At 39.9% G+C, this 14,406-nt stretch overlaps 1 protein-coding gene across 3 annotated transcripts; it reads left to right on the top strand.

Annotated features, from left to right (window-relative positions):
* Positions 1–6,862: 6,862 nt before the first annotated feature.
* Positions 6,863–12,227, top strand: LOC141647459 (aspartic proteinase-like). 3 transcript variants are annotated; one of them, XR_012545741.1, is made up of 15 exons: positions 6,863–7,052; positions 8,284–8,643; positions 8,714–8,774; positions 8,856–8,950; positions 9,266–9,378; positions 9,497–9,665; positions 9,807–9,846; positions 10,210–10,274; positions 10,356–10,469; positions 10,865–10,929; positions 11,205–11,361; positions 11,441–11,560; positions 11,673–11,761; positions 11,851–12,038; positions 12,108–12,227. XR_012545741.1 is itself a non-coding variant. In XM_074455641.1 (14 exons), the coding sequence occupies exons 1-14, from the start codon at positions 7,050–7,052 to the stop codon at positions 11,933–11,935; spliced, it is 1,536 nt and encodes a 511-aa protein (XP_074311742.1). In that variant the 5' UTR covers positions 6,863–7,049; the 3' UTR covers positions 11,936–12,186. The 3 variants fall into 3 exon arrangements, 2 of the variants coding, with proteins under 2 accessions (XP_074311742.1, XP_074311743.1); XM_074455641.1 differs by having other exon boundaries at positions 11,851–12,186; XM_074455642.1 differs by lacking the exons at positions 8,714–8,774; positions 8,856–8,950 and having other exon boundaries at positions 6,910–7,052; positions 11,851–12,186.
* Positions 12,228–14,406: the final 2,179 nt, after the last annotated feature.

Raw genomic sequence — 14,406 nt, 5'->3', positions numbered from 1 at the left:
CGAAGTTCTTTTTAAGGGGGGAAGACTGTAATACCCCGTATTTTATTATCGACTGAGCGAGATATTATTATTTAATAGTAGCGTAAAGGTAATTAAATCATGTTTTATGGTAATGGTAAAAGCGTAAAAGTAATTGATTAATTCATATCGTAAGATGAGTCGGGTTTATAGTTGAGTGGCATTTTTGGGTCAAGGTGTCATAGCCCATTTACCCACTTACTACCCACTTACCCATTTACCTTTTACCCCACCAAAACCCTAAAACGAAACCCTAATCTAACCTTAAAACCCAACCCCCTTCATACCGTCATTTCTACACATCACCATCATCAACCCTTTTTCTTTCACGCCTCACGCATTATTTACAGCCAACGAGCGCACGCCAGTGAGTGTGGAGGGAGTAGGGTCTGCCGTAAGTCTAGGGAAGCCGTTGCTAGTGGTCGAGGGTGGTTGTATTGGCCGGAAAAGCACAGGTCGACGGCCGTCACAGGTAAGGTTTCCTGTTTTCATTTCTGTCACGCTGTTTTGATTTGAGTTGTGCGTCTTTTAGGGACTGTTGTGGCAGTCGTGGGGGTGTGGGATGTGTTGTTGGTGTTGAGTCGAGTCGGGTGGTGGTGGGTAGAGTGGTGGTCATCGCTGGTGGTGGTTGCAGTGGTGGTGTTTAGGTGTCGGGGTTGGTTGGGTGTTTTTGGTTGCATTTCAGACATAGGGTAAAGGGGTGGCACCACCGTGGACTCGGGGGAGGTCGAATCGGTGGTGCCACGTGTGTCAGAGTCGTCGTGCGACGGTGGTGGCAAGAGTGGTGGTTGGTAAGGTGGCGGGGGAGTGTCGTGGTGGTAGGCGAGTTGGGAAAGGGGCTGTTTGTGGCATTTGTGACGGCAGGGACGCAAGCAGGGGTGTTGGTGGTGGTGGCTCTGACCACCGGTGTGGGTCGACCACGTTGGTGGTGGTGGGAGGTGACCAGGCCAGACCTGGTGTCAGGCCTGGTGGTCGGCGGTGAGGGTTGGTGGCTGTTGGGGTGAGTTGAGACGGGTTGAAAGGGGGGTGTTTGGAAGTCGGGTTTGGTTCTTGTTTTTGGGTCATTTTGTTACGATTTTTATTTTAATGAGTCGGGAATATGTATATTTCTATTATTCACATTATTAGTTTTAATCATTAAGTTAATATTAAGTAGTGGTGACGGAATAATGTATTTAAGTTTTTGAGTCGGGATTTTATTTCGGGAAGGTTACTATTTTTAGTAACTTGCTATTTTTGGTAATTGCTATTTTGGGAACTTCCCATTTTAGGAAACTTTCTATTTTGGGTAACTTATATTTTTAGTAACTTCTAAATTGGGAAAGTTTCTACTTATAGTAACTTTTGATTATGGGAACGGGAATAGTTAAGAGAATTAATTATGTTATATATATGTTTAGGTGGCGAGTTTCGGGTGGAGTACTTATGATCTGCAGTTAGCTTATCACCGCTATTTGAGGTAGGAGATTACACTGGACTTGATATAGTTCTATGTGACTGGATTGACTAAATCAGTGATTTACATGTTATAATATGATTGACTGATTTAATACCGTTAAGTACTTCTGTTGAACTGTTTTATTATATTATTACATTGGAGTTGGTGGAGGTGGTGATGATGACGTTGTGATAAGGCCCAGGCGGGTTCTGCAGGACTTGCCCTGGTGTCCTCAATCTATGCGAGTGGCGGATCGGCTACGGTCGATATTTATAGTCTACCGGGATCGGTATGGCTGGGTTGTCCGGGTTATGAGTTGTGATGGCGGTGGTGGTGATGGAGGAGCATGTGTTTTATGTTACTTGTTTATCATTGTATTACCTACTCGGCCTTCGTGGTGACCCCGTGTATTCGTGTACGCCTGTGATGATCCAATTATTGGGGAGCAGATTGACAGTATTCGAGAGATCGATGGGAGCTGGCCGGGAAGAGAGCTTGGATGATTGACTTAGTGCCTAGCCCACCTTAGTCTTTTAGTAGTTTTATCAGACTTATCTTTTGGTCGTATTTGGAGACTTTGTTTTAATTTCAGTTGTAATCTCACTATAAACATTATAATAAAGTACTGTGTTTCTTTCCTTTGTTATCTACTGCCTCGGGTTTCCGAGATGGTAACACCATCATTTATCTGAGGAGTCCTAGTTCAGGCCCTTAAATAAATGGGGGTGTTACACCCATGGAGTGTCGTGTTGTGCTAGGACGTGCCAGCCCAACGGCCCGCGTGCCACTTCCATCTGTGAGTGATTGAACTAAATTTAATTTAATAGAGTTGAAATGATTAAAACTGAATAATGAAGAAAATTAAATGGAGCTGAACTAAACTTAACTGAAATGAATGGAGTTAAACTAAACCGAACTCAAAAGAGCTAAACTTAATTGGATCTAAACTAAATTGAAATTAAGTCATAAGAAATATGTTAGTCGTGTTTATCAGGTACATAAATTCAAGAGAGATCATCTTTAACTAAATTATTGAGATTTGAGGATTTTAAAGTGGTGTTTACAGAATTGGCAGATTGTTTACCAAGAGAGTTATATTTTAACTCAATGAGAATTGAACACCTGAATCGAATCCCTGACTTCATGGCTAGAAGTAGACCCGGCAAAATCGACCCGACCCGAAAAGGCTGATTCGAAACTTGAAATTGACTCGAACTAATATACCCGTATAACACTCGAAACCATAATTGACCCGTTCCGGCCAAAAAATGACCCGAGCTTTCTTGATTTGCAATAGACCTGGCCTGACATGACCCGTTCCGAACCACCTAACTCGAAAATGACCCGACAAACATAACTATAATTGACCCTAAAAGGCTTGAAATGGCCTTTTCTCTCTTAATCCTTGACCTGAAAATGATTGACCTAAAATAATCTGACCCGCTTAACTCGAAACAGACCCGACACGAACTAGGCTAACCCAAACCCGACCAAACTAACATGTTTGTCAGGCCTACCCAGAAAGTGGGCTCTTTACCGCAACCTAAACCTGGCAAAACCAACTCGGCCCGATTGACCCGACTCGAAAAGGCTGACCCGAGACCCGAAATTGACCCTAACTGCAACACGCGAATTTGACCCGAAATCTAAATTGACCCGATCTGACCTGAACATGACCCAAGGTTTGCCGACTGTTAGAACACATTTAGTTGATGATCAAGTTCCCTTGTTATTTGATTGTTTGCTTTTAATTGTAAGAGTAAGTGTAACATTCTCATTCAAGTCTAGATATGGTAAAACCATGCAACAGTACACTGTATTGTGGTTTCTAATACTACCGTATGGAGGATGTCTTTCAACCAAAATGTTTAAGTGTTAAAACTTTATAAATTTCAAATATAACAACCCGACCCTCCACGGTCGTACCACAACCCAATAAGATGGGATATGTACCTTTGGGCCCATATTACTTGTCCTCGCTTAAGCCCAAAAGCACAAAGCCTTGTTACTAAGTGGTAGGTAAAATCCCTTATAAACATATCACAACCTCCTCAATTCCCTGATGTGGGACAACCTTACTCTCATTAACTTGGGGTATTACAATCTCCCCCACTTAAAGAACACAACGTCCTCGTTGTGCCTCCAACTTAACCGTAGCCAAGCCCAGAATCCTCCCCCGCTAGGTGTGTGACCCGGGTACTCCCGACCACAGGCTCACCACACGGTCGCAGGGTCGCTCTGATACCATTTATAACAACCCGACCCACCACGGTCGTAACACAACCCAATAAGATGGGATATGTACCTTTGGGTTCATATTACTTGTCCTCACTTAAGCCCAAAAACACAATGCCTTGTTACTAAGTGGTGGGTGAAATCCCTTATAAACATATCACAACCTCCTCAATTCCCTGATGTGGGACAACCTTACTCTCAATAACTTGAGGTATTACATCAAACCTTAGCATTTGAATCTTCAAAAGCTTGAAAACAAATGTGAAATTTTGAGTCACAAATCCACTTGATTAAACCTCTAGATTTGTGCAAATACTTTCTACATAAATGGTAAGTTGAACTTGTCAAACTTTTAAAGCTAGAAAAGTTTTTTGTCATTTTTGTAAAAGGTCACATGTTGAGTGTTTTGGCCTAAGTTTTCTGATTTCTTCAATAACTTAAGCCCCCTAAGCCTAAAGTTTAACACTTACCATCACTCAAAGGCTACTAATTTTATATTGGATTTAATTTCCCTAAGTTGTACTTACTTGAGATCAAATCCATTATAAATAGAGTGTCTTAGTCTCATTTATTTCTCAAGACTTTCCAAAGCATCTATTGTAAAACATTGCAAATCATTTGTGCATTTAAAACTTTGTTTTTCAAGTGTTTGCAAAACTTTTTCCAGATTTTAAAGTCTTCATTTGTTTTCGAAAAGCTGTAAACCTCCAAGTATCAGTTCGCTGTACTGTGACATAATGAGTTTGTTTCATGATTCTCGTGTTAGATCTTAATTGTGATCTCCATGTTCATCTAGTGAACTCTTGAGATTAAAATATTCTGTAACACCTTGAGATAAAATCTAAAAACTCTTGAAGCGGAGTAGTTTTAAGTTTGAGTGCAACCGGAGTAGGTTGGCGAGTTATTTTCATTGTAAGAGGTTTAGTAAGTTTGAGTAAATTTCTAAACAAGCAATAAAATAACGGTTGGACGTAGGCCTCGGAGTAGAGGTTGAACCAATTTTTTAAATGTCGTTTGTTTGTTCATTTACTTTTACGTTCTTTCACTTTGCTATTTCTCGCTTATATCTAGTCAAGTTCTGTGTCACAGTCAGCTATACTGTGACATAAAACGGCTGTACCATCTTGTTAACTTACATTCAATTAAGTTTCTCAAGTCTTGTACTTCAAGGTTCTTTACTTAAGTTATCAATTAACTAAGTTAAGAACAAAATTTTAAAAAGGTACACCTAATTCACCCCCTTCCCTTTTTAGGTGTTTATCGTTCCTAACTCTTCACCGACCCGATACGAAACCACCCGACCCCAAAATGACCCGACAAAACATAACTCTAATTGAGGAAAAAAAAGACTTGAAACCCGAAACCCGAAACAACATGACTCGACCCGAACTAACCCGATAGTATGGCTAGGCCTGAACTAACCCTATCTAAAATGACCCAGTCCGAACCCAATTCGATTGACCCGTTTATGAGGTTCTAGGTCCACCCTTGTTGGTACCATTTTATTTCTTTTATGTGATGGTTGTGAGTTGTCACCTGAGGTATTAGTTGGCCAAATAACCAAATTGGTAAAAAAAAGTTGTTGATGTTTGCCAAATTGGTAAAAAAAGTATAACATGTGACAAATTGGTAAAAAAAATAATGAAATGTGACAAACTGACCAAAAAACTACCACCTTAATTAATTAACTATTCCTAAAAGTAAATTTGACCAAAATGCCCTTCTCGAAGCTATGGAGGACGAAGATTTCTAGAACCGAGGGAACGACTTTTTTTTTTTCCAGAAATTATCTTCCATCTTAAGACTATTTTTATGTTTCGAAATTTGTTTATGAATAAATATATTCCATCTTATAATAATTAAACTTCTTTAGTAGAATCGAACAATTGTCATAGTCTAACCCGCCTTATACTTCTGTCCGGTTTTTGAAGCATCGAACCGACCCGACAATGATTACCTCTATAATTAAGTGATTTCGGGTATCCCATTTTGTCATGTCGAAGAGTGCAGTGATCATGCCATTTTTCAGTGCGAATGGACAAGGGCACATTGGACAGCTGGTGGTTTTGGGGATTTAATCGGGGAGGCTCCTGGTCGCTCATGTGTAGAACGTATGGTGTGGGTAATGCAACGCCTTCATGAACTGGAACGTGGTCGTTTTATGGCTATGATGTGGGCCATGTGGACTATACGAATTCAACGAATCTTTGAAGAATCTCCCTCTCCCGCGGATGTTGTGTGCGCTGGTTTAGTGAGAATGGTGGTTGATTACCAAGGTTATGCCGACAGGGTGTTTAACAAACCACGAATGGTGTCGGAGGTTGGAAACAGTTCGTGGACGCCGCCTTCGAATGGTCTTGTTAAGATCAACACTGATGCTCATGTGGCAGGGAATGGGGAGGTAGGTTTGGGGGTGGTGATAAGGGATGATGTGGGGAGTGTAGTTGGAATGGGGTGTAGGAGAGTTGTGGCAGATTGGGATGTCGATGTTGTAGAGGTACGAGCGGCGTTGTTTGGCTTGTCGGTTGCGCACCATTTGAGACACTTGAATATTGTCCTTGAAAGTGATGCCTTGAATTTGGTTACGGCTGTTAATAATAATGTTGCAGCGAGGACTCCGTTCAGGCTTTGTGTAGAGGATCTCCGAATTAGTTTGCTTTCTTTCCAATTAAATGTTTTCAAGCATGTGAAACGTGGGGGAAATACGGTGGCACATTGTATTGCGAGGATAAGTGGGTTTGAAGGGGATAGCGTTGTTCTTGTATTTGATTTCCCGCAATCTGTCATCTCACTTGCGGAGATTGATTTAATATAATACCATCCATGTTTTACTTCAAAAAAAAAAAATTGGTTTCGGGTAAAACTGGTTCGATTTAAATTTGGGGTCATAATTAAGTTGGGAACGACGAGTATTTGATTTTTTTTTTCCAGTTTACTACTTAGGAAAGGGTAGTTTTGTCAATTATAATTCAAATAATAGAGAATTAGTTAAAATAAAAGTTTTTTGGCCAAATTGTCACCAATCTATATTTTTTTACCAATTTGTCATAATTGACACTTTTTTTACCAATTTGGCAACTACTTTCTACTTTTTTTACCAATTTAATAGTTTGGCCACTTGGCCACTATTAGTTTGATAAATAGAACCGTCACATTCTATAATTTGCGTTTAACAACGGAAAATTTAGCAAGGGGGTCCCAAATGGAAGAAACAAACTTTGTGTGAGAAAGAGTTGTATCACGTTGCATCTATTCTATTGGGTGAGAAAGTGGATATTCAGACACTCCCTATTTTACTTACAACTCTGATCATCATCATCATCATCATCATCATCATCATCATCCTACCTGGGAATAAATGGTATGATTTCTTGCCTTATCCACTTTTTTTGCTTACTAATTTTCCACTTTTTAGTTACTTTTACTTGGTCGGGTGTACTTATTCACGTACTTTATGTTTCTGTGCTTATTTAATCAAGTTATGATGCTTGATTATTCATGTTGGGATTACTACTTTCATTTCCGACTTTCTTTGTAACTATTTTCATTCTAGTTGCTTGCTAACCTTTGATGAATCATGAATGATTAATTAAGTCAAGCTTCGGTATTTTATTAAGTTTGAATATTTGATGATGAGGAGTATCAAGTTTTAATAAATTAATGTAAATGATTATGTGACTATGTCTCATCTAAATGTTGTTATTAATTTGATGACAAAACTAATTATCACACACTAGCGAATTACTAGTATTAGCCCCTTAGTTCCGCCATTGCTTCTCTTTCTACTAATGTTGAACCTTGTTACTTTAAGGGTCCGTTTGGATACAATTTTAGGAGGGAAGGGGAGGGGAGGGGGAGTGAGGGGAGGTGAAGGGAGGGGAGAGAAGAGGAGGGCAAATGGGATGTGGGTGTTTGGATAACAAAAATTATGAAGGGAAATGGAAGGGGAGGAAGGAGGGAGATGAAGAATGGATGGAGGATTGAAGGATGTTGGTGGTATAATTATAGTTCAAATAATGTTTTCTTTCCAAATCTTGTCACCCTTGGAAAGATTATAGTTTGTTCTATAGGAGGGAAAATAAGTCCTCTCATTTCTCTCCCCTTCCATTTCCTTTCTCCCATATTTTTTATCCAAACAAAGGAAATTAAATCCCTCCCTTTCCCTCCCCTCCCCTTCTCTCCAATTCCTTCAATCCAAACGGACCCTAAGATATGTGTGGAGGTTTTATTAATTGATACGATTTCCCTCTCATTTATTTGTTTATCTTTATTTTATTTATTGTGAGGGGTATTTTAATCAAAGGTAAACAAATGATTGGGACGGTGGGAGTATTTTTCAAGTACCCTGACTAGTGATTACCAATGTGATTTCGGTTTTAAATGTCCTGCTGTTGTTAGCTCACATTCCATTTCTTTATTTCCTCAGTTTTTACATTTTGAGATTTGTCGCACATGTTTTCCCATACATAAGTTAAGAAGTTAATCGAGTTATAAGTTTCATGTATGTTCTGAAATGCATCTATGGACTATATGGAGTTGTAATTTTGTTCTCACCTAATGGCAACTGAAACTAAATTATTACTATATTGTAGGGTTTCATCACAACAATGGTCCTCAGGAATCTCTTAGTACTTCTTTGCATTTCGATACTTATAAGTTCCCATGTCTTTCCAAGCACTGAGGCTTTGGTGAGAATCAATTTGAAAAAGCGGCCTTTAGATCGTGATACTGTGAAAGCGCTGAGAATAGTGAGAAAGATAGGATTGGATCATGAAGCTAGGGAAGGACGGCTATATGGCAGTTCAAGTGGGGACATGGTGTACTTGAAGGACTTCTTGGGGGCTCAATACTATGGAGAGATCGCCATTGGAACGCCTCCACAAAAGTTTACTGTCATATTTGATACTGGAAGTTCTAACCTTTGGGTTCCATCTTCAAAATGCTTGTTCTCTGTAAGTTTTAATGTCTTCTGTGCTTCTGACACGTGATTCCATCATATGGCTCATCATTAGCTGTGTGCAGATTCCATGTTATTTCCACTCCAAGTACAAATCTAGAAAGTCTGCTTCATACACCAGTAATGGTAATGTAAAATGTACAGTAAATATACTGTATGTGAGTTGAGCTCGGCACCTGCAGCATTTCTGACTCTGACTTATTTCAGGAAAAAAATGTGACATTAGTTATGGGTCGGGATCAATCTCTGGTTTCCTCAGTCAGGATCATGTTGAAGTTGGAGACCTTACAATCAGGGATCAGGTTTGTTAAAGCTGTACACGTCTTTTATTCATAAGTGCCGGGGCACTTCCTCTATTTCACAATGTTCTTCCCGTTTGATATCAAAGCTTCAAAATTCCGACAGTATATAAACATTATACGATAGCAAAACGTTTACATCGGTTTTCATAAAATCTTTCAGTTATGTTAATACTTCGTAATATATTAATGCAATAAATGTGGTCAAAGTTTGGTCCTAGTGATAGCTGATCGCATAGAGTCAACGGAAAGTACGCTGTTTAAAAGAGGACTTATCATTTTGTGTGACCGTGACTGGAAGTTCACTTATTATGCCAGGTTTTCATTGAAACAACTCGAGAAGGAAGCCTTGCTTTTCTAATTGGAAAGTTTGATGGTATATTAGGGCTTGGATTTCAAGAGATCTCAGTAAAAAATGTTACTCCTGTATGGTATGCCAAACTTTGAACCTGAAGCTCCGTATCTTGTTTCATTTGGAAATTTGCTTCCCTTCACAAAATCATTGTGCATTTTTTATCACCTCCTGGATACTGATTATAATATATACAGGTATAACATGGTTGAACAAGGACTGGTAAGCGAGGAAGTTTTCTCGTTTTGGATAAGTAGAGATCCAGAAGCTGAAATTGGAGGGGAGATAGTGTTTGGTGGAGTTGATTCCAAACATTTCAAGGGGAAGCATACTTATGTTCCTATAACCACAAAGGGTTATTGGCAGGTTAGCCAGGAAACTGGAAAAAAAAAAAGCCGACTGTACTCATACTGTTCCATATTCTTCATTTTCTGTGTGTCCTTTTAGTCAGTAAAATCTTTTCACTTTGTGTACATTCATTGATTAATCTCATTTTTTGTTTTGCAGTTTGAAATGAATGATTTCTTAATTGGCAATTACTCAACAGGTAAGTTTACATCAAGCTATTTAATTTACAGTTGTTCGACTGCCCCTCCAAAGGTTCATTTAGATAAAAAGATCATCTGCAATTTCTTCTGTGTGCTTATAATATAAATATTCCACGTCACCTAGCTTAAATAGTTAAATGGTAGAGTCGTTCACTAGTGGTACTCGTGATCTGGGTTTGACTTTTAGCATCAAAATTTTATGGCTCCCTTGACACAAAAATATATTAAAAAGAAAATTCAAAGAAACATTGCGACCAATTTATCTCGGAGGCTTTTCGTTATCTTTCTTAATCCTTAATAGCACCGCTCAAAACCTTTTCTTGAGACGAGATTGATCGGAACTTATACCTAAATCGCTTCAGGTTTTTGTTCTGGGGGATGTGCTGCTATTGTGGACTCAGGAACATCACTGATTGGTGGCCCAACAGTAAGCCTTCTTGATGGTTGATTGAAATGCCTATTATTCAAGTCCGTCTGCTTAATCAGTACTATGATTCTGTAATTTCAGCATGTTATTACTGAAATCAATCACGCTATTGGTGCCGAAGGTGTCTTCAGCTACGAGTGCAAAGATGTTGTTTCTCAGTATGGAGATCTTATATGGGATCTTTTGATTTCAGGGGTCAGTTTCTGTTTCCTTTCTGCTTGATGCATGCGTGTTAATAGTATGCCTAACCTGTCCTTGGAGTTGTGAACATCTTAATTTAAATCTTCAAGGAACATACACGAAACCATTCTCTGAGGGATCCACATCCACTTCCTTTCATGTTAGTCAAATTAAAGTCCTTTCCACATAGCAAAAACCGACCCCCTCAGCAATACCCTCCTCAACTTGTATCTGAAGTGAACAACGGTTTACATTGTTCGGAATACTGAATTTTGCTCTATAACTGTGTTGCATCTATGCTATTAAAAAAGTTGCCTTACTCCACCTGGCACCTGCAGAACTGTATACGATGATTGATTCCAAATTTGACGAACATTTCCAATTGAGAGTTTCTGGTTTTAACCATGCAGGTACAACCCCATAAAGTATGCTCTCAGCTTGGTGTTTGCATCTTCAGTGGGACTGAGTATGTCAGGTTAGGACTCATGTTTCATGATTCTTACTTGTCATTAATTAATGCGGTCTGTAATAACTAAGGATGGAACCTTCCTAACTCTTCATAGCTTGTGCTAAAGTGGCGAGCCTCTCTTTTAAAATATCCTTAACCCCAAGTTTGAAATATTTATCACTATAGCATCGAGCCAAGCGGAGCAACCTGAAGATAGACGTACTGAAATGTAAATGATCAGGAGGGCTTGGGCTCCCTGCTATCACGAGTCTTAATAACATTCTCTTATTCTCTGTTGGCAGCGCTGGGATTGAAACAGTGGTAGAAAGAGAAAACAGAAAGAATACAACATCTGGAATCGACTTATTGTGCACTGCTTGTGAGATGACTGTGGCTTGGATGCAAAACCAATTAAAACAATCTAAGACCAAGGATGTTGTGATTCACTATGTAAACAAGGTAATGTTTGTTGGTCACAAAGTCGTGAATATATTTTGCTTTCATTACCACATCAAAGACTTGGTTTAGCTTTGTGCAGCTTTGTGAGAACATACCAAGTCCAAACCAAGAATCGGTTGTTGATTGTAGCCGGGTTTCAGACTTACCAGATGTGACATTTACAATCGCCGATAAACATTTCAGGCTAACTCCTGACCAGGTTCGACTTCATTTCATAAGAAAACAAATAGTAGTAACTTCCTGTTCAACTGCTATCCTTATTATGTTGTGCCTGATCCCAGTATCTGACAGTGACTCTTTTGAAGTTGCAGTACATAATGAAAACCGGAATAGATGTAGCAGAGGTTTGCATTAGCGGGTTTATGGCATTCGGCGTTCCTCCTCCAAGAGGCCCTCTTTGGTATGTTTTTTCCCTCCTCAAAGGACACATACTATATCATTCTCTAGTATTTATCTTGCTTGTTCTGAAACGAGTTGTTTGATTCTCAGGATCCTTGGAGACGTATTCATGGGAGCGTATCACACTGTTTTCGACTATGGTAATCTTCGGCTAGGTTTTGCTGAAGCCGCTTAATTAACTATAGTCCATATATATAGTCATCTGCTAGTACAACCACTTTGTAATTATGTGTAATAGGAGAGTACTAGAAGTTGTATACTGTAAATTGAGAACACAAGTATCTGAACAAAGTCTACTTCTGTTGCATAATATTAGTCAAATTTGTGCTCTGTGTATCCTGAAAAAGTTACTGTCATCTTGTTTGCATTCTACTTTTTCACTTTGATCTGATTTACCATCACAAGTCACAAGCAAGATGGGCTGTTTTACATATTGTGCCTTTCATCGAAAAGGGAGCAGCTAAGTCATGAATCTTGGCTACGACTCTCTACAAGTACCTTATCGGTTAGGAATTAGGATAACCGACATCTGCACTAGATCACGAAAGAAACAAACAGTGTATGTTCGATTATTTTGGGTCGGGTCATGGCGGTTTCATACTTGAGCTAGCTAGCATTTGGTTACATTTTTTTATTTTTTTTATTCTTAGTTAATTTTTTTGGGCCGGGTCATGGCGGTTTGGTTCATGTTGGAAATGGTTTGGTCATTTGTTTTGGTTATCTCGAGTTCTAGTCGGTGACTTCATGCTTGAGCTACTATTTGGTTACTCTCTCCGTCCAATTATTTTTCCGGATTCGTTTATATCGACGACGTTTTAGTAAACGTCGACGACGTTTTTCAAAAAAAAGACGACCTTGCCCCTGCTATCTCACTTCACCATTTCTCTCTATTCTCTCTAACTCCAAACTCACCTTCAACAACATTCAACTTCCACCAACATTCAATCCATTCACCCACCACCACTACCACACCCCCGCCGCTTCTACCACCACTGCCCTACCGCCGACACCCTGACCTGCCGCCGACACCCTGACCTGCCGCCGACACCACTCACCTGCCGCCGGTGACAAAGGTACGTTTTTTTTTTTTTTTTTTTTTTGTTAAATTAGTTTAGAAATTGAAATTAAATAGTTTTCTTTCCCTTATTGTTATTGTAAATCGATTAAATTGATTGGATTTTGTTTTAGAAATGAATTAGTTAGTAAAGACTAAATTAGGTTATGTGTTAGCTTTTTATTAAAATTAATTGAATTAGTTTAGAATTTGTTAGTTTTTCTATTAAAATTCATGTTAATTAGTTGTTATTATGTAAATTTTGGTATTGTTATATGTTGTTTGCGAAATATAGTTGATTGGGATTGATTTTTGAGTCGAAATTAGTTGTTGTTAATCGGATTGGGAGCGAATTTGATGCGTTTTGTGGCCGTCACCACGGCCAAACGTTGGAAATGGATGTTTGGGCGTGGTGAAACGTTGAATTCCAACGTTAAAGGGCGATGGAACGTGGGATTTGGAGGTTTGGCCGCGGTCAAACGTTTAATTCTCACGTTTGACCGTGGTCAAACGTTGGTTTTGGAGGTTTGGCCGTGGTCAAACATCCATTTTCGTTGTTTGGCCGCGGTTAAAAAAAAAAAAAAAATGTTTGCCCGCGGTAAAAAAAAAAAAAAAATGTTTAGCCACCGTCAAGTAAGGGATTTTTTTGTTCAACCGCGGTCCAAAAAAAAAAAAAAATGTTTGTCCGCGGTAAATTATTTTTTTTTTTTAAAAAACCGTGTTTTATGCTATTATTTGCCGATTTTTGTTACTTTATATGATATTTAGTCGATTAACGTGTTTTCTAACAACTTCCAATTTCCTAATGCAGATGGCAGATCGAAATGAGAGAGGAAAGGCAATCATGAATGCTCCGGCTCCGCCTAACATACACGACCGTCTGGGGCGTTATGTTACGGGCTCGAAGCGTCGTTTGCGAGTTAAGCAGGCCCACAAGCAGCCACCCCCACTTCGAGAGACGTCTGGTATGGTTATGATGCCTACTCCCGGTCACGTCGTTAGCGAGTCGGAGGAGGCGAGGTCTCGGGAGGTTGCTGGTAGTTACCAGCATGATAGAGATGATGAGCCGTCGGATGACGGTTCTGGGGAGGAGGAGGAGGACGCTGGAGAGTATGTGGTCCAACCGAACCCGGCACCGCCGAGAGTGTTGAGTCTGAAGTTGGGCCGGGATAGTAGAGGACGTTACTCGAGTGTTAGAGAGTCCTCTAGCACCGATAGGTCGAGGAGGCCGAGTAGGGATAGTTCTTGGATCCCGAGAGAGCCCGTTCCTGGTGGTCCTAGGAACATTAGCACCCTACGGAGTTTTGGTGGTCACGTTGCGTTCAACAGTTGGTCGGACCCTAACCCGGAGAATATGAGGTCGTGGATCAAGCTCTACGAGAGGCCGAAAGCTGCGAGGGAGATTAGGCACATGGTTCTCACTGAGGGTGTTGCAGCTAGGGTAGAGGCGAGCGGGCTTGGGGTTTTGAAGGGGTGTTTTACCACCGGTCTAGATGATAACCTCCTTAGTGCTTTTATCGAGAGGTGGCACCCGGATACTAACACTTTCCATATGCCTTTTGGAGAGATTAGTATCATGCTCCATGATGTCC

This window comes from Silene latifolia, chromosome 3 (assembly GCF_048544455.1).
Source record: "Silene latifolia isolate original U9 population chromosome 3, ASM4854445v1, whole genome shotgun sequence".
Classification (NCBI taxonomy): Eukaryota; Viridiplantae; Streptophyta; class Magnoliopsida; order Caryophyllales; family Caryophyllaceae; genus Silene; species Silene latifolia.
Note: the sequence above shows the minus strand (reverse complement) of the source record. Positions and strands in the feature narration are given on the sequence as shown.

Coding starts and splice junctions, on each gene's coding strand:
- LOC141647459 (XM_074455641.1), top strand. Junction 8,644..8,713: donor CTTCAAAATGCTTGTTCTCT/GTAAGTTTTAAT, acceptor AGCTGTGTGCAG/ATTCCATGTTATTTCCACTC. Junction 9,847..10,209: donor AATTGGCAATTACTCAACAG/GTAAGTTTACAT, acceptor AAATCGCTTCAG/GTTTTTGTTCTGGGGGATGT.